The sequence below is a fragment of the Hydra viridissima genome, unplaced genomic scaffold (assembly GCF_058129835.1).
Source record: "Hydra viridissima isolate aposymbiotic clone 2 unplaced genomic scaffold, HvirCarnegie_v1 scaffold_12, whole genome shotgun sequence".
Classification (NCBI taxonomy): domain Eukaryota; kingdom Metazoa; phylum Cnidaria; class Hydrozoa; order Anthoathecata; family Hydridae; genus Hydra; species Hydra viridissima.
Window position 1 is genome coordinate 15,397,262 of NW_028324311.1, and position 26,030 is coordinate 15,423,291.

The window sequence follows — 26,030 nt, forward strand, 5'->3', positions numbered from 1 at the left end:
ATTATCTTATTGATGCGTACGGTTATTTACAGAACTGTGAATAATGATTCGTAAAAAACTTTCTGGTGCCCAAAATAGGGCATTGGCTTCCAAAAGGGCAAAAGAATGTGAAAAAGATAAACAAACGCTCCAAGAATTACGTTGGTTTTACAAAGTTACTAATCAAAATACTGATTTGAAAGTGAGTTAGTAGAAATATATAGGTCTATACATATATATATATATATATATATATATATATATATATATATATATATATATATATATATATATATATATATATATATGGCCGAATTAAGTAAATCAGAACAAACAGTAGATTTATTGTATTATGATAATGATGATTGCGTTGAGAATATTGTTGATCTACATTCTCTTGGTTCAGTGGAAAATGAAACAGACGACAGTTTTAATGATGAATTGAAACCCGAAGAAAATAAAGGTTTTTACACAAACAATAATTCAAAATAGTTAAATAATTAATTAAATATTAACTTTGAATTCATTTTTTTTAATTCAGGCGTTGAAAATGACCCAGCACTCCGGCCATCGATTCTTAAGCAAAAAGAAAAAGAAGAAATAATCAAAAAAAGTCCGTTAACTTTACCTGATGATTTCCCACAAGATGCTTTTAATAACAGGGCCTTCCCAAAAGAAGTATTTTTCATGGCATTGTCTAATGGAGAAAAAGTTCAAAGAGATTATTTGATATGGAGCCCATCGTCTAACTCTCTTCTTTGTTTCCTGTGTTCTTTATTTGGATGTGAAATCTCCGGATCCAATGGGTCTCTTCTTCTTCGCTGGAATGGAGGAATAAGAAATGACTGGAGAAAATCGAGTGATCGTATCAAAAGGCATCATAGCAACCCAGTTCATCAAAGTCGTTATCTCAATTGGAAGACTTTGCACACAGCTCTTGTCAATGAGCACGTAATTGACTCAGAGTTCCAAAAGGCACTAGGAAATAAAGTAGCCTGATGGCGTGAAATACTTCGTTTTATCTTAGATGCAGCTTTATTTTTAGCATCTCAAAACTTATCATTTAGAGGTAAATATTATAGACCAGAACTCTAAATATTTAACAATAAGTTCTTTATTATTACAGAACTTCTATGATATACATTTAACTAACGTAGAAATTATTGTTTTAGGCCAATATTCGTTGATGGAGAAGAACGAGAAAGGGAACTTTTTAAGTTGTGTTGAATTTATTTCTTGTCACAACGAAACATTAAAGAATCATCTTGAAAGAGTTGCTCTTCATGAAAATAAAAAATAAAGGAACCAGATTTCAAGCTCACTATCTCTCCTGGCAATCACAAAACGAATTCATCAGTGAATTCGCTACATTAGTTCAAGAAGCAGTTGTGAAAAAAGTAAAAGATGCCGTAAATTTTACGATAATTACCGATAGGACCCCATGTGTATCTCACGCCTAACAAATCACGTTTATTCTTCGATTTCTGCAATTCAACTCGGGTAAGATGATTTGGGAAGTTAAAGAACGATTTCTCTGCATCGAAGATATGGAGGAAAAGAAAGGTGCAGATATTGCTTATTTAATTTGCAATGTTTTTGCGAAAGTGAATCTCGATTTACAAATATTGAGAGGCCATTATTATGACAATTGTTCTAATACGGCTGGAATCTATAATGGAACCCAAGCTTATATATTGGAAAAAAATCCGTTCGCTCAACACATTCCTTGCGGTGCGCATAGTTTAAATTTAGCTGAAGTTCATGCTGCTGAGTCTTGCGCTGAAATCAAAACGTTTTTTGGCAATATCCAAGAACACGTAACGGTGCCCTTTACGTGTTCTTTAGTTGCAGCCCAGCAAGATCGAAAATTCTTCTTGAAGAAACTGCTTGATCTTTTCACAAGCTCTCAGATACTAGATGGTCAGCCCACATTGCAGCTGTAAAACCTTTAGTAAAAAAACCACGAGAAATCATTGCTGCTTTGGATAGAACTGTTAATCAACTTGACCTACCTGCGGACATGCTAAATCAAGCGAAATCGTTGGGAAAATATTTTAAACCATTTGAATCTGTAGTTCTCCTGACCATTTGATATAAGAAACTGCAAAATACTGATAGTGTTAGTCGATGTCTCCAGTCGGAGTCAATCACAATTGAAGAAGAAGTCATCCTCATTCAACATCTTCTGGATGACCTAGGTCGTATTCGTTCATTGTGGTATTGTATTTGAACTGAAGCAAAGCTAGTGGCTAGAAACCTAGGCTTTGATACAGAATTTAAAGTAAAACGCAAAAGAAGAGTGAAAAAATTCCACGAGGAACCCTCAAATACAGCCCACTACCTCGACGATACAAAAAAGAGTTTTGAAGTAAATATTTTCAACGTGGCATTGGACCACATAATTCTACAAATTCAATCAAGGTTTAATGTGGTGAAATAGATTTCTTCTCAATTTTCCTTTATCTGGCTTCAGTCTGAAGACCCTTCTTCATTAGATGACAAAGCTCGTCAACATGCGAGATTCTATTCAAATGACGTTAAAGAAGATGATCTTGTTGAAGAAATTTGTCACTTTGACCAGTTGAAAGCATCTTCTTTGTTCAATAGAAGCAACTCTCTCAATCTTTTTAATCAAATATATTCCAAAGGCTTACAACCAATTTTCCCGTCAATATGCATACTTTAGCGCATCTTTCACAGAATGCCATTATCCGTTGCAAAGGGTGAAAGAAGTAAACTTAAGATTATAAAAAATCACTTCAGAGCCACCATGGAACAACAGCGACTTTCAAATCTTATGATGTTGTCTATTGAAAATTTTTCGCGAAATCATTGTCATTTGATGAAGTAATTTAAACTTTCGCCACAAAAAAAGGTCGAAAATTTTCTTTAAATTAGGAATTGTTTATGCTGTGGCTAGTTAGCAAAAAGTAAAATAAACTTAAAGTAGCAATAAATTGTGAAATAAATGAAATAAAGTTAAAGTAGCAATAAAGGCATAATGTACTTTTTTGCTTCTATGCTAAGTATATACAGCGGAGAAAATAGAATTAGCCTCACCTTTATTTTTTGTTCTAATTTAACAAAAATCGCAGTGAAACAATTATGAAATCAACTTTATTTCTTATTACTTCTACTACAACTAAAAAGTTTATAAATTGGTATGTTTAATTAATTACAAATGGAAAAAAAATTAAAAGTATTCAGTCTGTGGAGAAAGTTGAATTAGCCTCATTAACATTATATACAAAAAATAAAGAAAATGTTTTGTTTTTACGCTCATTTAGTATTTAGTATTGCTTCCTGAATTTTTAATGACTTCAAATATGCGATTTGACGTACTAGTCACAAGATTTTGGATAGTTTCTATAGATATTTCATTCCAAGCTTCTCTGATACATTCTCTGATACATCTCTGGTGCATTCAAATTGCTTACCATTTTCACAAAGCTTTTTAGAAAGTATTCCCCATAGATTTTCAATTTGGTTAAGATCTGGACTACGTGCGGGCCATTCCATTACGTGAATATTTTTTTCTCTAAACCAAGCTTTTGTAATCTTTGAATTATGGGTAGTAGCATTATCTTGTTGGAAAGAGAAATTTTCACCCATCAATTCCTCACCATGTTAAAGTAAACTTATTTCTAATAAGTCAATGTAGTCCTGTGAATTCATTTTTGTTGAAATCCATGCCAGTGGAAGTTTTCCAGCAAAGGAAAAAGCCCCCCAAACCATTACATTTCCACCCTTAAAGTTACAACTCATCCGAGTTTCTTTCTCTTTTCAGTGCCAGTAATATTACGTGCCAGTAATATTGATAGCCATCAGGACCATCTAGATTGAACTTTTTTTCATCACTAAAGAGAACTTGATGCTACTCTTCTTGTCTAGATATGTGTTCTTTCGCAAATTGTAATCTTACTTTTTTATGACGAGCAGTAAGTTTTGGATTTGGTTTACGCTTTTTCCAAACTGTGTTTGGATCTTCATGTAAGATTTGTCTCACACGTTGAAAAGATACAGGTAGTTGTAAATCAGCACGAACTTGAGAAGCAGTCATGTGCTGAGCAGCAGCACGACGTACAATAACTCGTTTAGTACGATTATCAATTTTACGTTTGCCACCACTTCCCTTATAAGCTCCATAATTAACGCCAATCTTGAAGTAATTATTAACCACTTTTGGAGATCTTTTAATTTTCTTTGCAATTTCCCGATTAGATAATCCTGTATATTTGTATGCTTTGATTAATGCTAATTCTTTATTCGTTAAACGCTTACCACGTCCCATATTAAATTAAGGTATCAAAAACACAATGTTAAAAACTTTATGAGCACTGATTTCACAGTCTTTGTTTAACTTACAAATAATAATAAAAAACTAGCTCACAAATGCGTATCACCAGATCAAAATATACAAGTGAACTGAAAATAATTATTGACAAGGCTAATTCTATTTGTTACCGCAAATATCAAGTATTATACATTTTATGGTTTTATCAAATGCACCGCAATTTAATTATGCTATATTATTATAATTATGCAATATCATAATCTAAAAAGTTGTTGTTTGTAACAATAGCTAAATGTGTGTGGATACAAAAGATGTACCACACAAACTTGTTTACAGATTTACAAAATATTGGATCAGTACATGGTGAGGCTAATTCAATTTTCTCCGCTGTGTATAAAGCGAAATCTATAAGGGCATTAAAAAAGGATTTGTCCCGGGCGGCTTGAAGGCTCTCGGCGGCCCTGCGTCAGTATCTTATGTTTGATGTTGATCTCACATCTTTTACTGTACAGTAATGTTTTTTAATATAATATATTTTAACTTATTCAAATCTAAATGAACATGACAACTAAAAATAGTTTTGGTTGGGTTTTAAAAGGTTTCTTAGTTAAAAACCTATTTAGTTGATATTAATCTACTTAGGGTCAGATTTTTCGTATAATCATATCATATCACTTACTTCCTATTGATATCTACATAATTACTTAAAATATAAAACTCCGCCAAGTATAAGGGTTTTAAAATCAATAACCTTAGGTACAATGAGTTCATTTCTATATGTAGCTAGGCCACCAGCTTGTATAACAAGTTTTAGAGATATATTTTTGCTCTTAAATTATCTAAAAGATAATAACAACTTTATTAAAAACATTTTGTACAGTTCAATTACATTTGAAGTCTCAAATCTTAAACCTAACCGTCCCATGTAAATAGCATCCAACTGAAAAAAATGTGACAAAATCGAAAGAGTACTGATAATTGATGTCATTTTCTTTTATTTACCACAAAAAAAAATGAATAAAACAAAATCATAAGGATTGTGACCGTAGATGTTACACGGTCCTAAGCACAAGGACAATGAATGACCTAAACAAGATCTATAAAAAAAAAACAAGATCTAAAAAAAAAACCAAACTAACGGAGACTTTTGTAATGCTGCAGTTAATAGTTTATGTTCAAAACAAAATTAATTACTTGAATTACATAAAAACGTTTTGCTTGGAATAGTAGTATAAAAGTGAAAAGAAAAAAAAATTACTTTAGACCATTAAAAAATTTTTTCTGATTATAACTTGCTGCAGCAACGTCTTTAATTGCTTACGAAATGGTTATATAAGCTTTTATTAACATGTGGTTGGCCAGAAATTTCTTAACATATAGTAAAGCTGTAATATGTCATGATTAATTATTAAAAGTCCAAATAATTCATGATAACTTATTAATAAATTTATGGTCAAAGGAACAACATACCTCGGTTAAAGGTACAACGTACATTTTGTACCATTGACCATTTGACCACTTTTTTAAAAACGCTCAAAAATGATACTTTTTGGTTGAATGAGAAAATAGTCAAAAGTATAATTTTTGAATGTTGTAAATTGATTCAATAGTCAAGAAAAAAAACGCCCGGAAACAAAAAGTGGTCAGAGGTACAACAGGTTCCCCTATATATATATATATATATATATATAAACACACACTCAGATGTTATTATACTGCTGTAATTCTTTTAAATATAACTAATTAATCTTATATATAAAAAATTTGCAAACAAAAAACCTTTTGCTGTTATACTTTTAATGGACTGGACTTAATAGAAAAAGCCTTTATGCTAATAATAACTAATACGGGACAAAATAAGGAAAGATCAAGGATCAATTTACCGTATATACTTGTTTTCGGCTCACCTTTTTTTAGATAGTACTCTCTATATTTGAAAAAGTACAATGGAATGGGTAGTCACATGATATTTTGGGAAATGTTCCTTTTGATCTTCTTTTAATAAAAGTTTTGTCAATTTTTTTAGCCATTAAAATGTTTTTTTTAGCTATCAAAAGCTTTTTTAGTAATCAAATCAAGTCAAAAATGTCTGCTCAAGCACCTTACTCACTTCCATCACTTGTCTAAATTTCAAAATCACATTAATAATCTTTTATCATGCCATCGTATTTTAATCACCTAAAATGTTTGACGTCATTAAAAACTACGAAAAACTTTTTTCTATAGATTTTTTTGCAAAAGGTTTTGAAAACTGTTGAAAATTAAAAACATTTATTCTATTTATTTTAAGCATCTTTATGCTGTTTTACCATTCTACTACTCCGTATTATCTATTACTTTAATGTCATTTTAAATGATCATAAGAAAGCTCATGAAAAAGATGATGTTAAAGGTTTCGTTAGAAAGAGTTTAGAGAAAATAACGAATCAAAGTTTATTTTATTTTTCATAAACAAAAAGAAGCAAACTTTGACGTTAGTTAACACTTAAAAAAGGAAGCAAATCTAAAGTTTTTTTTTTAGATATGGTTTTATTAAACCTTGACATTCATAATTTTCACAAAAAAAATGCAGCACTCTAAATATATAGTCTAAAAAAAACAATAATTGTAAACTATGCTATAACTATGCTAAATACTTTGCAATATTTTTCAGACTTTTACACTCTCTATTATATATTGGATATTTACTTCTTTTTTTATACTTTGAATTAAAAACCAATTAGGGTGATAACTAAGTAAAACAATATATTTAAACAAAATAAGTGCATTTACAAAAACGTTTCAATATGAAGTTTTCAAATAGATTTCTTGTCAATTCTCCGTAGCGCCAAATGGTCTGTTTTTTTCAGAGTATTTCGATCTACACGTTTTACGCTTTTAATGTGATCTTCCATCCTATTATTTAATTAATTCCTATTATTTGATTAAGTATTTAAATCTTCGACGGCCATTGTTTTTGTTTAATAAAAATATTTGACACCAATTAAAGACAAAAAACAACAGAGTTTAAACTCAATACAAAAAAAGTTTATTTCCTCGAAACTTTTGAAAGTGAGAGTTCAACAACTAACACACGATCACACCGATCTAAGGTCAGTGTGATCGTGTATTAGTTGTTGCACTTTTACTTTCAAAGGTTGATCTCGTTAGGTAACTTTTCATTCTAGAAAACCAACTCAAATTTTGTTATTGGTTTAATATGGGACTTTGTTTTTATTTCTTAATTTTTATGGGTTGCTGTTGCATGACTCAGTCTTTTCTATTTACCGTTGAGGTTAAAGCATCAATTTTAACATTTTTAACGTGGTTTAAGCATGTTCAAGAAAATTTGTGGAAACAAACACTGATTTTGTTCATAAACCAGCTGTTCTCATAAAGATCGCAGAAAAAGAATGTCTTCAGTAAGGAAAATGGAGATTAGAGCATGAAATGAATCGGTACATTATCTATTTCTGTTCTAATTGTGTTAGTTGATAACTAGTTCTTTAAAAAATTAGGTTTCACTGTAAGAAAAACCGGTAAAAGCAGAAAAAAGTATGATTTTTCAAAAGTGAATAATTTAAGCAGAATGAAGCGAGAGTTCTTAAATAAATATTGAATCTGAATATAAGAACTTAAGGTGGCTCATATAGAAAAAAAATTAATTTTTAGAAAAATTTGATTTTTTTTTTTAATATATCATTCAATGCAAAATTTATCATTCTTCTAGAAAATATTTACATTTTACATAAAATACTTACTACTATTAGTTTAATTTAACATTTTTCATAGGTAAGTTTAATTTTTTATGATTAAAATTTCTTTTTAGCGGAAAATTTTTAAATAATATTAAAAAAGTTTTTTTTTTTTAATTATGTATTTTTATTTTAAAATATGAAATAAATATCTAAATATGCAAATGCAAACAGCAAAGATGTTGCTGAAGCTTATGTTTTTGGTGGTTTTTAAGTAGATATAGTTGTTTCAAGTATTTTTTTTTTGTTGTTCCTGTCTTTGTTTTTCGTTTTCACAAGCTTTTCGTTTTTCCTTTTTTTTGCAACTTTAAAACTGGATCTCATGATTGAGAAAAGCTTTTGGCTGAAATTTTCAGTACATGTTCCTTTCAGATGTACTAAAATAATTAACTAAGAATAATTTTATAACTTTTAGAACCCCAAACACCTGTTTTTTTTAATGCATAGTTTGTTATTTTTTGTTGTTATTGTGTCCAGTTAGAGATTTTTTAAATATTTTTTTTTGCTTTAGTAGAAATGAATGATAATAATATAAAGAAGCTATAAACAAAAAATGATTGAGTTTTGAAAAAAATTGATCAAGAAACAGTGTTTTGATGAAGTAACAGTGTTTTGAATTTTTTCAGATTTTCCCCCTTTTAACACTCATTTTGATAAAATTTTTCTTAAATATAATTTACTTATAGTTTTTTTTATCAAGTTTTTAGTTTTCTATATTATCAAAAGCAAACTAAAATATATATGAACTACTGGATTTGCTTTTATTAAAAAAATTTTTTTTCTATATGAGCCACCTTAAATATGAGAAAGTTTATACCAAAAACTTACTAACAGAAAAAACGATTTCAGAAAAAGCTTCTTTAACTTTATGAAAGAGGCTCAAAAAACCAGTTTAGTGATGAAAGATTATGTTCCATTACTCTAATCTGATTGGGTAATAGCATTCCAAAAAAACTCTCCAATTCTTTTCCAATTAGAGAATCAGAACAATGACTTGCGCCCATTCTCCTTGCTATTTTTCTATCTGCTGAAAAAAGTAAAATATATCACCAAAGGATTTAAAACCAGCATAATTTATCTTAAGATACATATAATGTTTAGAGTTATTTTTAAAGTAACATATGATAAACCATTAAGTTCTATCAACAAACATAGAAAAGCAAGTTTTAAAAATTTCCAAAGTAGCAAAAAAATTTCCGCAATAGCAAAACGTTGTACGATATTACATTGTGTATGGCCATTTACCATTACACAGATCACATTAATTGCAAGATGATCATTAATTCTTTGCTTTGCGACACGGAATTAGCTATTTTAAAAAGAAAAAAAAAACAGATTCAATATGCACCAACAAATAACTAAACAAATAAAAGATTTTTCAAAAGATCAAAAAGTTTGAAGTAATTGTGATTGAAACTAATAATATTAAAGGCAACAAGATCTCTTTACTATATCATTACACAAAAGATCTGAAAACTGGGCTCATTCTACCATGGGTTGTTTAAAAAAACGTTTCTCAGTTTCCTTAATAATATTGGTGAAGATACCCAGTGGGCAAAAACATTATGTAGTTTTATTTTAAATTTATCACAAAATAAAATATATTACTCTGATTTTATTCATTGAGCACTCTTGTTGAATTTACATATACAAATAAACTTCAAAACAGTGCAGTAATGAATGAATAAAAAAAGTCAGATAAATATTTTTTACTAATTTAAATACATAAATATATATAAACAGTGAGATCGTTAAAATGTACAAATATTCTCAGAATACATATTAGGATGGTTCAAAAATAGGTCATTGTAAAATTTCAACTAGAGTGGAAACTTATAAGGTGCCCAGATATTGGTTTTATTTATAAATTTTTTTTTTTTTTTTCGTTAATGTTTAAGGGTGGCCCACGGGTCCTAAACTTTTTAACTTTGATGATTTTTATCGATTTTTCAGAAATTTCAACGCCCCCTTTTTTTTGTTGATCATGGTACAGTTTTGTTGACTAAAAAGTCAAATAATGCTGGAAGTAGCATTTGCTGCATGATCGCTCTTCTTGGATCCTTGCTTACTTCTCTTGTAGACATGGTTAAACAAGAACATATTTTGCCTCTTTTCCTCCTTATTGGATTTTAATATAAGCTCCGGAACCAATTTGATAGCTCTCTCAGAAGAATCATTGACTACATCTTGAAATTTGATGGTAGTCTCAAACTCAAGATAAAAATCATTCAGCTCACAGAACTGTGAAGGGGCTTTAAGCCACTGCACTTCCTCCTTCCCATGGCCAATCTTATCAAAGATTAGCCAAGATTGCTCAGTAACAAGAGATGCTAGGGAAGAAGGCTCATCTTGGGAGTAGTCTAATGAATGAAGAACCTTCTCATCTACTTCAATACGCTCCAGTTTGAAGACATTGGGTCTGTCCAAATGAGTACTATAGAGTTTCTGAGCTAACTCGTCTCTATCAGTGTAGTTCTTATGAGCAAAAGCAAACACAACTAGAACTGGACTTAAGTACCATGCTTTGACGTTGATCGGACTACTTCAGTAGCTCCAGGAAGATTTATTTCCATACACCTCTTCATTTCCCAGAGCGTTTTTATATCCTATAGAAAATTTAACGTAAATAAGCAATATTCTATACTACTATAAAAGGAGATTTCTGGCTCATTTTCATTTTGATGCCCGTTTTGATATTTTTTGTTGATTGAGGGGTGTAAATGTTTTGATGGTTGTTTAGTGAATTGAGGGGGGTGTGTGTTTTTTCATGAGGATCCATGAAAAAAATTAATGGGTGTAAAGGTGTTGAAATCGTTCGCGAAAAATTAAGCGTAATAAAAGACTTGTCCGAGAAGAAGGTAGAAGCTTCCGGATTGACCGACTTGCGCGTCGCCAGAGTTGAGAGTGACGACGAGTCTTCTTCCAGATGAAACGCTTGGCATGGAGTCAGCTTCTCCGAAATTTCTGTAAAAGGAGATGGTGGTGGTGGATCCGATAGATGAATTGGATTGGTAAAGAAGGCCTGTGGATTTGTTGTTGAATGAAGTTAAATTTGACCCGTTCTACGACGACAAGTAAAAATCTTCCAGTCCAGAGGAGGAAAAGAAGCATGTGCTGTCACCGTCGTAACCGGGAAAGTAGGTGTAATTGTTGGTGTTGTATGGAGTCCAAGGAGTGAGAACGGTTCCGTTTCCAGGAGGCAGATTTCCATCGTACATTCTGACTCGTGATTCCCACCAGTTTCCAGAAGCGCCGATGATGTGCACCCTGATGTATTTCAATGAGACGCCATTTCCTTTTCCGTTGGTGTTCATCAAAACGTATTCGCTGCCATAAGTGGTGTTCAAATATCGGAACGACTTGCAGTACAGCTTGAAAAGAGGGATGGTGGCAGGAATGGAAGCAAGTGTGGAGATGAACGGCTGAATCCAATACGTGATGGCGGTGGAATTTTTGTTGACCAGTTGAATGGAGACATCGTTTCTGAAAGGCATGTCCAACGTGAAATATCCTCCCAAGGAAGTGGTGTTAAACATGTTGCATCCCTGCAAAGAATTGGCGTAAAAAGCTCCTCCCAAAGGAGAAAAAAGCAAATCGGTGGCGAGACCAGTTGCGTCTACGCCGATTCCGTCGGTCACCTCAATGTAGTTCCCCACATTGATCTCTCCGTCAGTGAAGATTCGAATGAAAACTTGTCCGGGAATATTGGTTCCAGAGGTGCTGTATAAAGCCAGCCACAATCTTCGCAGCACTCCAGACTTTCCAGAAAACACAAACACAGGAGAAGTGGTTAATGCTGCAACGGTCTGATACTTGAAACCTAAACTGGTGAAACTCGAGCTTGGAACGACGCTGGTCAAACTCGATTTTTGCAACAGCAAGTCGACGTAACTTTTTGTCGCTCCGTCTTGCGCGTTGGAGGGATCAGTCACGTTAATCAATTTGTGCGAGTTCAAATCCAAATCTGCATTTCCCACAGTTGTTCCTCCGCCTGATGCATGAGTGTCAACGTAATTTTTGGTGGCTGAATCTGAAGCAGAAACAGGCTCGGCCAAATTGGTTAATTTGTGAGAAGTCATGTTGATGTCGACGTATGAAATATTGTTGTAAGAGACTTTGGTGTCGACGTAGCTTTTTGTCGCTGCGTTTTTTAAATTGGTCGGATCGGAAACGTTGATCAATTTGTGAGAGTTCATGTCGATGATTCCTGTGATCGTGCTTGTCCCGTCTGTTTTAACGCACAGACTTGAGCTGACGTCGACGTAATTTTTTGTCGCTGCGTCATGAAGAGCTGTCGGTTCGTTCAAATTGATCTCCTTGTGGAAATTCAAATCCAAGTCTGCAATTCCAATAACTGTTCCTCCTCCTCCTCCTGTCGAATGCGTGTCGACGTAATTTTTGGTGGCGGCGTCGTGAGAGTTGGTTGGTTCTGCCAGGTTGATGATTTTTTGAGAGTTGAAATCAATGTCTGCAGTAATGGTGCTGGATCCATCCGTTTTGATATAAACGTTGCTTGCTGAGTCTGATGTGAGATTGTCTAAATAAACGCTGAACTCGTTTCTGTTGAATTTGTCAATCATTTTTTTAACGGGTGAAAATTTTTTCAGATCCTTCGGATACGTGATCAGATCCTTTGGATCTCTGGAAAATCTTTGATTTTTTACCAAAGGGTGTTGACAACGTCTTGAAATTTGTTTCCCTCTTCACATTTTTTCAAGACGTAAAGACAGAAGTGACCGCAATAAGACGTGTTTCCAAATTGAACCCTGTTGCTGGTGTAATAGACAGGGCTTTTCAGATATTGTACCAATTCATCGAGAGGGGGTTGAGCGTAAGAGTCAAAGCTGAACTTTTCGTCTCCGTCTTTGAACCAACACACCCAATGAAACCCTCCGGTGCTTGAATCCCCCGTGTTGATAATCCCGCATTCTTTTTTTCTCGGTTTTTTTGGCAATGTGTCTCTGACAAAAACCCATCGAAAGTTTTTTATTTTCAGTTTTTTTGCTGCTTCCATTAACTGAAAAGTGGACAAAGCATCTTTCGGTAAATTAACTCCATGCTCCAATTGAAAATTGGTCAAAATTTTTTGCACATTTATTTTCTTGCTTCTCATTTTCTTTTGTTTATTTATTTTTTTTAATTTGCTTCCCCATTTTTGTCACTTACCTTTGTTTTTTCCTTTGTCACTTTCCTTTGTTTTGCTGCCTCCTTCCATATTGATCATTTTGTTCATTTTTTTTCTTTTGTTCATTTTTTTCTTTTTTTAATTTGCTTCCCCATTTTTGTCACTTACCTTTTGTTCCTTTTCTTTTAATTTGTGGTGACCATAAGCCAACGTGTGAACCCCATCATCCAAAATGATTCTTTTGTCATCGTCGGAGCTGAGAGAGGTTTTGTTGATCTCCTCCGTGTAAACGTCATGCAAATGGGATCGGATGACATTCATCTTGTTAATCTTTTCTTTTTTGGTTTCGAGACATTTTTTGTAATCGTCGTGTGTGATGTATTTTTCGACGACATATGTTTTGACCCCCTTGCATTTCTTGCATATTTTCTCTTGTTTTTCTTGGTGTATTTTGTAGGAGTAAAGTTTTGACCGGAGGCTGACAAACTCTTCAATCTGTGTTCCTCCGGTTTCGTCTTTGAACATGCCAATGACCTTTTTGTTTAAACCCACTTTGAACCCGACGTTTTGAATGGCTGGATGGCTTTTGCTGAAATCGCTCGTGTCGAATTTTTTTTCCACATCGTCGGAAATGTCCTTGTAGAAATCGTCCGTTTTTATTTTATAAACCAGCGAGTCCGTGTCTGTCATCAGCAGCTTTGCGTCACCAGGATATTTTTTTTTGGATGAAGTCGTAATGGAACTCAAACATCAAGGTTTTGCTCAAATCGAGGATGCTCATTCCCAAGTAAACAGGTTTGTTGTAAAGAATTGATGTCCTTTTCATGTGAACGGCAATCAAGTTTTCGTCGAAAATCGTGTGCCGGTCGTAATTTGGTTTGGCCGACAACTTGATTGCCTTTTCCTTTTGTGTTACCAGTCTCACGTCCAATCGCTTTTCAATGTTCTCCATGGTTTTTCCAAACACCGAATTGTTCATCAGCTTGAAAAATTCCTTCTCAAATTCGCTGGTGGCTTTTGTTCTCAATTCGGTGTTGAGGTCAATGTAAGGTTTCAACCAATCCCGTTGCTCAAATTTAATTCCTCTGTGCACCTTTGAGATTTTCATCCCCAATCGTTCATACAATGTCAGGTTTTCGCAGTGAAGGACATATTTTTTTTGTCGTTTAAATTTGGAACGAGTTTATCCACTTTTCCGATTTTCATTCTCTCAGGAGCCAACGGATAATCGTTGTGTTCATCGTGAAGGCTTTCAGGATAATCCAAATCAACCTCCAAAATGCACGGAACCGATCGCCAATCTGACAGTTCGTCTTCTGACATCCATTTGAAACCGTGAGTGGGAAGAGGTTTGCACATAGCCCATCCGTACAGGTTGTTGGCGTCCAAGTATTGAATGAATTTTGATGGTTGGCTTGGATCGTACGAGTCACCCATGTATTTGTTGTTCGATTTTCCATGCCGGTTGGAGATCATGCTTATCCCTCCACGGGTTCCTTTTTGGATCATTCGAAGCATGTCGGGGTTGCTCAACTACTCCAATTTTATTTTTGTCAGTTTCAAACAAGCGTCCCAAGCCAACCCGGGAGACGTGTAATACCAGGCTGGGTCGAGCTTGTAATGTTTCATGCAAACGTTCCGGAAATTTTCAAAGACGTCGGTCAGAATCAAAACATCCGACACGTTGTACAAATCGTGATAATCTCTGAACGTTTCGCATTGAAACACGTTCCAAACCTTTTGCGCATGCGCGTAATCTTCGTCGCTTATTTCATTGTGGTTGAGTTCTGAGAAAAACGCTTCTTTTGGAGGCAATTGCGTTTCTTGAAATTTATCGAATCCATCCACCCAACCGTAAGGGTAAACGCCTTTTTTCCGAAGCAAATCGAATTTTTCTCCTTCAAAATATTTTGAGAGGTTTTTGAATTCTTCAGGCTTTAAATTTTTCGACAAAGCGTCCAAACTGGAGGCCATGAATTTAAAACTGTCGATGAACCTCAATTCAATTTTTTTGTCTTTCGGTTTTCCGTCTTTCCCAATGTATTCCCCCACTTTGATTTTTTTCGAGAAGCTGATGTATTTTTCCTCGTTGCATGGGATGCAGGTTATTTCTCCTCCCAATTTTTTGATGAACAAATGGCTGTCGTAACCTGACAGATTGTGGAAAACGACCGGAATGAATTTTGGGACTTTGTATTTCAGATTGCATTCGTTGTGTGCCGCTCCCCGATATTTTCCAGTGAAATGGCAGTGATCGCGCACCTTTTCTGCATCGAGAATTTTTTCTTCGCAAATGTGACAAACCGTCGCTGATTTGAAATTATTTTCATCCTCCTTTGTGAGGACCATATTTTTTTTCAAGTTTTTCCCGAAAATTTCTTTTATTTCTTTTTCCAAACTTTCGACAAAAAATTGAGCCACGTCTTGGTTTTTGTTGGACGATTCGGAAATGGATGGTTCACCATCGTAAACGGTTTCGTCAAAACATTCGATGTGAAAGGCAAAGGAGCTCGGAATGTGACTTTGAAACTTTTTGGTGTAAGACTGGTCTGGGTTTTGTTCGCACGAGTGCATCGGTTTGACAAAGCTTTCAAAATCCGCGTAAACGATGAATGGAACCCTCATCGACCTTTCCATGTGTCCGAATTTCATGAACGAATTTTCTTGAGGAAGATCCATTCGTGTCGCGCTGTGCTCTCTGCAATAGGTCGAATGTTTTGAAAGATCCTCCTCGCTTTTCATCCCTTGCAAGCAATTTCTGCAAAAATATTTTCTCCCGTTTCTGTTGGATGCTTGGGATGAAATGAGTCGACTCATATTTTTGATCAGGCAATAATGATTTATTTTTTCGTCTGAAACAAGAAGCAAATCGATTTCATGCTTTCTGTTCAAGCATTTCGATATTCGCAAAGGGTGAATGGATTTTTTTTCGTAACCAAAAACCTTGACGCTGATGTCTGGATTGTTTTTTCAAAATTTTTGATTTGATCGAGTTTGACCGGAAATTCAATCCCTCCCCAATTCAACGCTTTCGATTGTTCAATCAAGTCTTTGTCAATTCTTTCTCCATTTTTTTCTTTCATGTTCAACGCCCTGGTGACGCTCCACTTGAAGCATTCATTGTCTTCGTTCACCATGTTGATGATTGCTTTTTTGCTCGACAGAAAATCGTCGAGAGGGATATACGACCGACCACCGATGGGTCTGTAGTCAATTAAGTTGATGTCCATTTTCAAGATGGCTGACACTGTGCAATTCGAGCCCATTTTGTTGTATTTTTCCATGTTTTCCAGGATCTCCTCTTTTGCTTTTTCATAAAATTCTCCCAAGTCCGTCGACTCCAAAATAATCCCAGCTTTTGACAAAAAAGGAACGATTCGATGCTCCTCCTCTCCAGTTGTGAGGTTGACGCTCTCCATATCGATTGTCAAAACGAGGCTCGCTTTTTTGTTTTTATTCTCTTGAAGAATTTTGATCACGCCGTCTTTTGCCAAATTCAAAAATTCTGAAGCGTCCTTTTGGTTTCCTTTAACATGATGCGAAAATTGTTTGGCAACACGCCTCAGCGCGTGATCGGTCAAATGAAAATCAATGAGGGGCTTGTAAACTGCATTTCGCGCGATTGCTTTGAGAGCCATTGATTTGAGAGAATCCACTTTTCTCTTCACTTCGCTCCCCACATTGCTCACTGTTTTCTTCACAGCCTCTGGAACAAAAGGATCAACAAACTCAAGCAAGCTGTTGAAACTGTTGACGACCGCATTTTTCACAGCTGTCGAAAAACTTGAAAAAACTCCAGGAGTCATCACAGGAGTCGAATCTGGAACAGGATCGTCAATGAGGTAATGTGATGGCACTAGAACAGATCTCCGAGAAACAGGATGAGGACCAATGACAGGTCTTGTTGTTTTTATGGCTTCAACGTGTTGTTCCCTCGTCATTTTTGAAAATCCTTTTATCGCTCTGTCTCGAGCTTGATTTTTCAATGTTGCCATCGAAACTTTTTTTTCTTTGGCGATTTTGCTTTCCATTTTTTATTATCAAGAAAATTTTTTAACCCAAATTCAATTTTTTGGTTTTTCCGATTTTTCGCATTTTGCTTTCGGTTTTTTTTCAATTCTTTTTTTCAGAGAATTGAAAATTTTTTTTTCGGACTTGGATTTTTTTTCATTTTTTTCTTTTTTCGAGTTTTTCAGAATTGAAGATCTCAATCTTGATTCCATTATCCACTTTTCCATCACGACGCTCCAAATATCTCCAGCCATGACCCGTCTTTTTCATCGCTTCGTAAAGGGATCTGTATTCAACCACATCTCCTGTTTCGATGTTGGTCGTTTTCACAGACACAGGTTTTTTTCGAATCGAACCAAGCCTCTCGTATTTTGGGTCGATCGGTTTTTTCACATTTTCCGTTTTCACATTTTCTTTTTTCGGTCGACCCACATGTCTGTATTCTTTTGCACCTTCCAAAAGCGAATCTTTGCTCACGAGATTGTTCTCAACCGCAATCATCATCAAAGTCAACAAATTGTTTGAGGTTTTTGTGACACCATTTTCTCTCAGCAAATTTTTCAGATAATTTTTCGTGATCCTCATGTTTTTTTTTGAAAAGAAAAAATTTTTTTTTAATTCAATTTTTTTTTGTCAAGAATCTCGTTACGGTTTTTTTGATCTAATAAACAGCTCTCATGTTGGTCCCGTCTGAAGAAAATTGGATCAATTTGTCAGAAATGATCACTGCAAAAATAACGGTGTTGTCTGGAACAGCCGTTCTGAATTTCAGGTTGACAACCAATTCAGCCGTTTCGGAAACAACTCTATCCTTTTGCTTGCTGATGTCGACAAAAAACAACGGAAACAAATTTTTGTATTTAAGCAGAGTCAAACCTGATTGACAAACAAGCTCGTTTGTGCCATAATATTTTTCGTCAAAAGTGAATGCATCGGAATGAGCCATGACCATTTTCTTTTCTCCGAAATTCAGGACATAATTGTAATTCGGATATTTGATCCCATTGACGGTCACGAAAAAATTGTTGACGTCACAATGATCGAACACGGCTGGATTTGCGGTTTGACTGGAACCTCTGTTTGTCTGAAGACCTAACACGATAAATCTCGGAACGCTTTTGTCCGTGATCCTTCCAAGGGTCCAAGTGAATTCTGTGATACCTGCTGGAATGGCTTGCCTTTCGACTTTGCTTGCTTTGTAAGCTACTGGAACTGAGATTTTATTTGACATTATTTTCAAAAATTCGGTTTTTTCCATTGGATTGATATACGTGTACGGATCAACCTTTGCCGCTTCGTTTGCAATCGTGTTGACCAATTGGTTTGGATTCACTGTCCCTGTCTTGGCGTAAACTTTTTCGATCGCTTTTTTTCCTTTGTCGATGGCAACGTCTTTGGCGGTCAAAATGGCTGAAGTGGCCAATTCTTTTCCTGCAAATTTGGCTGCGGTGATGGCCTCTCTTCCAATTTCGCTTGCCGCTGCCTTTCTCAATAAATGAAGAGACGATCTCGATGCGTTCGAGGCTGCCATTCTCCTCAAAAAATTTTTAAACGTGTCAACGAATCCTCCTCCAACAACGTTCTTTCTCACATATCTTTTGTTGTTCACGATGAGCATTTTAAAAATGAGAAAAATTTTTTTTTGTTTCACGACTCGATGTATTTTTGAATCGATCGATATTCCTCTTTGTTGATTTCCCCCTGCCTCAAAAGCTCGTCACAAATGGCAACAGCTTCGTTTCTCGATGCGATATTTCCAGCATGACCCGCGGCAATGCTCAAGCTTAATCTTTGAACAAGCGCATTTGGATCGCTCGGAAGAATGATCACTCCACGACCTTTTATTACCCTCGTTTTTTTGTAATTTTTCTCCCAAATTTTTGAAACAATATTCTCCCACTTTTCGCTTCTCGAAGCTTTTGGAACGGTGGGTCTACCTTCTCTCTCCATCGCATGCGTTTCTACCAGTATTTTTTCATAATTTCCTAAGTCCTCATTTGTCACCTTTGTCATATCAGGTCTGGATCTTGAAATCAGCTCCCAAAAACCAATCTTCCCCTTGCACTTTTCTCCATCAATAATGATGTCGTTTTCATCGATGAAAATTTCTTTGTCTCCAATAAACATTTTTCCTCGTTCTTTTGCGTGAATCCCAAAAACTCGATCTGCAGAAAATTTTTTGGCTGCATATTTCGACAAATATTCCAAAGCAATGTTTCCCACATTCATTTTTCCAAACGTTTTTTCAACACCTTTCAAGCTTTCAGATGGGCTTTCTGGATAAGTCAAAGCCAGTGGAGTGTTGTCAACTTTTCTGTATGCAATGCTCTTCAGCTCGTTTTGCACCTTTTCGTTGCTCTCGATCAGAGGCTTGAAAAACTTTGACAAATCAGCCTGGTAACTCACATCTGAAACGTTCCGGTTGAGGCTCTCATTGTAAAGCTTTTCCCGGTTGGCCATGTATTCTTTGACAATCTCATCTCTCTTTTTCGGGTCGTGTATTTTAAAGAAGGACATTTTTTTTAAAATAAGGAGAGAAAAAACGCAAAGGAAAACGAGTTTGAGTTTTGCGTTTGCGTTTGCGTTTGCGATCATTTTCCCTTTTTGAAAATGTTGTTAAACGCTTGAATGGCTTCTTCTCTTCCTTTTTGGATCAACGTCTCTTTGGTCAATTCGTCAATGCTGCTTTTTGCATTTGTCCGTATTTCTTCGGCCATGACCTTAAATTTTTGAAGCTCGCTGATAACCATTCGTACAACAGACAGCGATATTGTCGTCAGAGAAAGAGCTGAAAATTTAATGTCCTTCTGAGCAAAAATTTCATGGTGTCCGTTTATGTTAAAACAGTTTGGGTGATCCAACTCTTTTTTTGCCACAACAATATTTTGCGATGTCTTTTTTTGCAGGTTTTTGATTGTCTCCACCAGGTTTTCAAGCTCTTTGATCCGTTCCACCAAATTTTCCAAATTTTTGGTTCGATCCGACTCTTTTAATCTCTCCAACACTTTGATCCTCTCATCCATGTGTCCCAAATATATTTTCGAGATCTCCAAACTCGAATCAGCGTGTTTATCTGCCGAGGAGACGTTTTTAAAAAACTTGTGAGGGGCATGCATTTTTAATATAAAAAGAAAATGTTTTTAACTCATTTTTTTTTCATTTTTTTCTTCGTGTTTTTTCTTCGTGTTTTTTCACATTTCTTCTTCAGATTCCATTTCTTCTTCAGATTCCATTTCCCCCAAATCCAAATCGCCACCCATGATGCTTTGAACAGAAGTCACGTTTTTTGCGATGACCACTTCGGGAATCCTAACCTGAATGGACTCGATCTGCGCTCCGACAAAAACACCTTCGATTCTCAAAGAGGCGACGACAAAACACTTTTGTCGAACATATTCTAAAGGACACACCTTCACCAGCTTTTTCGCTTTCTTTTTGAAAAACGAAGAAGACACTTCAATGCCTTTCTCGTTTTTCTTTGTGAACAACTTTCCGAAAATAATGGGAGATGCATTCGGATTATCGGATTTCTTTTTCAAAATGGACAAGTCATCTGTCATTATTTTCTTTGTTCTCCCTCCCTTTTTCAAAGTGAGATTCATTTCCTTGACTTTTTCACGAAGAAATTTCGATACCTTTTCGACCACCTCGATGAACTTTTTTTCTTTTTCGCTCATCCCTTTTTTCTCGTCGAAACCAAGAAAGGACATGGAATATCCCTCAAGTTCTTTCGTTCCAAAGCTGCGGTTCTCAAACATACCCAGAGAAAACAAAACGGGCGTTCTCAAAATGAAAGGCCCTTTCCCAGAGGAATACTCATAAAAGAGCGGAATCTTTTGGTACTGAACTGGTTTGGTTGCGGAATAAATCTCTCCAACCGACAATTTGCTTTCATCAAAATTTCCGACCGTCATGAAATTCATCTTTTTAATATGAAAAGAAAATTTTTTTAACTCATTTTTTCAGACGGATCAATTCAACATTGCTCACCCATGAGTTGAACGATTCTGGATATCCTTTCCATTTGACCAGTGATTTGCTTTTTGTTCGGCGAACGATTTTTTCAATCCTGAATATTTCTTGATGCGTCTTTTACATCTCCTGCTCATAAAAAGTGCCTTGAATCTCTTCGCCGTTGGCGTCGGCAATCTTGTACGTGGGTGGATCCGTTCGCTGAACTTTGGACACTGTGAAAACCTCCTCGGTCCATCTCGGAGTGTACCCTTTTTCAAAATGGGGCTTCTTTTTTGTTATCCTCACTTTGTCTGCCATTAAAAATTTCGGCTCTGGTCTTTCTTTTGGCATCTTTCCATTCAGATTCATCCAGACTATATTTTTATTCTTTTCCTCGCTGGCTTCAATCGGTGTCATTTTGATGGACGAGTGCTTTGTGCTGTTGTAATTTTTCACCATTTCGTCCAAAACGTCAATGTATCGGTTGGTGCTGTTGGCTGAAAAATATTTGAACATTCTCTATTTCATCGTTCTGTTCCATCGCTCGACGACACAGCTTTTTTCCTCGTTTTCAGTGGAATATAATCGAACACCCAGCGATCTCACGTGCTTGTTGTGAAATTCTTTTCCTTTGTCCACCCACATTTTGACACATTTTCTCTCACCAAAAATCTTTTTCAACGCCTCAGCCACTTCAAGACCCGTTTTGCTTTTCAACGGAACGATCCATCCATACTTTGAAAACACGTCGATCACCATGAGCAAATATTTGACGCCATTGTTGAACTTTGAAAACGATTGCATGTCAACCAAATCGGCAGCCCATATTTCATCGATGTCGTTCACAAACACTTTTCTTTTTTTAAAATGGCGAACGACCGGTTTGTGAAGCTCCTCTGCAAGCTGATCCGTCCATTTCAAACTTGAAAAAAATTTTTTTTTTTAGAACCGTTTGGATTCGCAGAGATTCCCAATCCGACTTTGGCTTTGGCTTTGATGATGGGCTCGATGATCTTTCTTTCGTTTATTTCTTTTTGAGTGGGGTTTGGAATGGAGTTCATTTCTTCAAGCATCATTTGATCTGCCAAATTTCTGCTTCGAACGTCGGTCAAATATTTATATGCCAAATCATGGTGATATGCCGCATTGTCCACTCTGTCCACCGGTTTGCTCCACTCCTGATACATGTCGGTGGATGTGAGCCTTTTGTCCAGCTTTGTGCCAGGTCCTGCAAAATTCATTCTTGGAATATGCATTTCTCCTGGAAATTTTGCCCACGGAAGCTTTATTTTTTTTGAAAAATTGTTGATCGATTTGACCAAGTCACCCCCTTTTGTTGCATGCGAAGAAACAAACTGGCATTTGGTCGTTCCACAAGAATCACATGTTCCTTTGATCATGTTTCTGTTGTTTTTTGACACCTCGTTTCTCAAATGAATGGTTTCGGTTTCTCTTTTGCATTTGACGCAGTACATTTTATTGATAAAAAATTTATTTTCATCAAAAAATGTAAGTGACCGATTTGTCATGGAATATTGGCAAAAGCAAAAGAGACAACAACCCGCTTTTGCCTAGAAGCATTCGAGGAATCATCGTTGGAAAGTCCGGTTGCGGAAAAACAACCTTGCTTCTCAATTTACTGCTCAAACCTGGATGGCTGGATTATAACCATTTGCAAGTCTTTGGAAAATCTCTTTTCCAACCCGAGTACAAAATACTGAAAAGCTCGTTCGAAAAAAATTTGCCGAAAAAGATCATTCTCGATTTGTTCAAGGTGCAAAACGAAATGGAAAAATTGAATTTAAACCCTGAATGCGTCATTAACGACCTTTCAAAAAAATTTTCCGAAACCGAGGACATGAATTGTCAATTTTTCGAAACGGCTGACGATGTTCCTGAACCTGAAGACCTCGACTCAACAAAAAACAATTTGATGATCTTTGACGACCTTCAATTAACCAAGCAAAACAAGTGCGAAAAATATTACATCCGCGGTAGACACTCCAACGTCGACTGCTTCTACCTCGCTCAAAATTACTTCATGCTCCCACGACAAACCATCCGAGAAAACACCAACTTCATTTGTCTGTTTCCTCAAGATTCAAAAAATATGGACCACATTTTTCGAGACCACGTTTCGAGCGACATGGGAAAAGAAGAATTCAAAAAATTTTGCAAGCGTTGTTGGTCTCAACACCACGGATTTGCCGTCATCGATTTAACCTCAAAAAAATACGAGGGAAAATATCGAAGCGGATTCGACGATTTTTTTTTCCCGAAAGAATCCTTTTGAAAAATTTTTTGTCCATTAAGAAAAATGTCAGGCATCATCATCGACGTGGATGGAAATTCCAACGTAATCATAACAGAATTTTTGGACAAAATCGTCTTTGAAAAAGAAAAAACATACGAGATGGCTTTTCTCGGTCTGGAGACGTACAACAGCTTTCCAAACATCACAAGCAAAAACAATTCTTTCCGGTACAGCATGAACAACGGAGCCAATTGGGAAAACATCGTCATCCCAGACGGAAGCTACGACATCATCGACATCAACAATTATTTGCAAAAAACCGTCTCAAACACAATCAAAAATTACGCGTCACAAAGCGCAAGCTACGTCACTGTGAATAAGATCAGCTACTCACCTGAAAACATCAAAATCGGATCCAACTCAAACACTTTAAAATCAACCATCAAACTCGGAGTAAATTATTTGATGGACCTGAACGTCGAAAAAAGCATCGCCTCTCTTTTGGGATTCACAAAAAGACAATTGGACTCCAATTCAGAATACGAGTCCGACGACATTGTCAGGATTTCAAGCGTCAACACGATCAGAATCGTCAACAACGTCATCGGATCAGCCTACATCAACGGATCACAACTCAATTGCATTTACTCCTTTTACCCATCGGTCGGTCCTGGATTCAAAATCATCGAAAGACCCACCCATTTGGTCTACCTCCCTGTCAAGGTCCATGAAATTTCCACGATGATCACACGCATTGTCGATCAAAACGGAAATTTAATCGACTTTCGCGGAGAGGACGTCACGATCCGATATCACATTCGAGAAGTGAAATAAATTTTTTTTTCCCTCGTGAAAAAAAAAGAGCAAATACATCAGTGTCAAATTAAACGTGTCCCATGGACAGATCGAAAAAATAAAAAAATCCATGATGGAAGGAAAACCCGTTAGCATCCGGATTTCAAGAGAGGATTTCCACGGAAACGACGTTTTGCTTGTGACACACACACAACACCAACAAATTTTGGACGCTCTCCATCGAGGAGTTGGAGTCACCATTAAAATGAGCAAGACTCAAGTGGAACACAACGCAAATGTCAAAGGAGGATTCATCGGAGCTCTTTTACCTTTATTGGGAATGCTTGCTGCTCGAACCGCTCCCGTTGTTGCCACTGGTTTATTAGGTGGTGCTACCTCTTCACTTGGGTCCACTGTGATCGACAAAATTTCAGGAAGAGGTGTCGTTTACCTCAAAAAAAAATGGACACGGAATGAAAATGGGCACTCACAGAGGAAACGGATTATTTTTCACACCCTGGATCAAAGGAGGCTCCGTCAGAGACGGTCTTTACATCAAAAACGGAAAAGGTTACGAATCCATCGGATCCGGATTGCTTCTCGGACCGAACTCCCCATTCTCAAACATCCCTTTTTTAAATTTAATTTTGTGAAAAAAATTTTTTTTCTTGGCCAAATAAAATGAGAATCTCGCGAAACGACGACGGAAAAATCAGAAGCATTAAATTCATCGAATACTTAAGGGACAAAGGTTTTGCTCACCGAGAAATTGAACTCTACAAGTCCATTCTAGAAGAAAAACACGAACAACAACAAGAACAAAAAGAAAAATTAATTTTTCACGAACGATTTCAACACCTTTACACCCATTAATTTTTTTCATGGATCCTCATGAAAAAACACACACCCCCCTCAATTCACTAAACAACCATCAAAACATTTACACCCCTCAATCAACAAAAAATATCAAAATGGGCATCAAAATGAAAATGAGCCAGAACTCTCCTTTTATAGTAGTTTCTATCATTATAGTTTACATGTTTTTTATTTTTATTTTTATTCTAAACCTTTATTACTTTTACCTGATATGGAGAAGCAGCTGGCAACTCAGCTCTAAGGAACCATTTAGCATAAAATATACTGACAAACATAGCCATGTCAGATATTTCCTCTTTGTTCTCTTTAGTTAGACCAGGAATGTGATCGAGTAGAAGGTATATTTTCAGATAGTACAAGTCTTTTGCCATGAACCTGGCATGGTGTACGGGTCCAGCATGTAAAGCCTGCACCTCTCCTCCTTAGTAACAATCATCAAAGAGCGCTCAACTAACTCCTGGCAATCTTTTCTTGATTTCTCATCCTGTATTTTATTAATTATTGTTTTTAAACATTAAAACACATACAAAAATTGTTAACAGAAAAATAATGTACTAGAATGAATGATTCATTTTATGTATGTCTTATTGTTAATTAAATCTCTGTAGAACTGTTCAGATTCCTGTTGCTGTTGGTTTATCCAGGTTTCAGGTGGAGTTTCAATCCTCTTCAGGGGCAGTATATCTTTCTCTAGATCATTTCAGACTGACTTGATTTTTTTAAACAGCTGGTTATCTGGTCCTGTAGATTTACTACTTGGGTACATCTTACAGAAGTGAGTAATAGACGCTCCAGAACATGGTGTTGGCAGGCAAGGAGAAGAAGTGGCCGTCCTAACTTTTCTGACATTCTGGTGTTTACACCTTGGGGCCTTCCAGTGTTTGATGCAGTGGTATCAAAACAGATACATTGAACTTGGTTAGTGAGGCCATAATTCTCTAGAAGATCATAAATAGCAATGAACTGCTGTTCTCCAGTCCCTGAATCAATAGGAGGAATACGAAGTAA

General features: G+C 35.8%; 2 protein-coding genes and 2 pseudogenes across 2 annotated transcripts in view; 1 reads left to right on the top strand and 3 right to left on the bottom strand.

The window, feature by feature from the left end:
• The window catches only part of LOC149881489 (uncharacterized), a 117,010-nt gene that overhangs the window by 23,593 nt on the left and 67,387 nt on the right, over window positions 1-26,030 (bottom strand). The gene's annotated exons all lie outside the window — the stretch shown is intronic.
• On the top strand, window positions 332-1,922 carry LOC145186973 (zinc finger MYM-type protein 1-like; annotated as a pseudogene).
• On the bottom strand, window positions 18,791-19,603 carry LOC149881490 (uncharacterized). Its single transcript, XM_090067996.1, has one exon. It carries the CDS (start codon window positions 19,601-19,603, stop codon window positions 18,791-18,793), a length of 813 nt encoding a protein of 270 aa, XP_089924122.1.
• On the bottom strand, window positions 25,208-25,871 carry LOC149881491 (uncharacterized; annotated as a pseudogene).

Excerpts from the sequence above, each read along its gene's own strand:
- LOC149881490 (XM_090067996.1), bottom strand. The coding sequence starts at position 19,603 with ATGGCCAACCGGGAAAAGCTTTACAATGAGAGCCTCAACCGGAACGTT.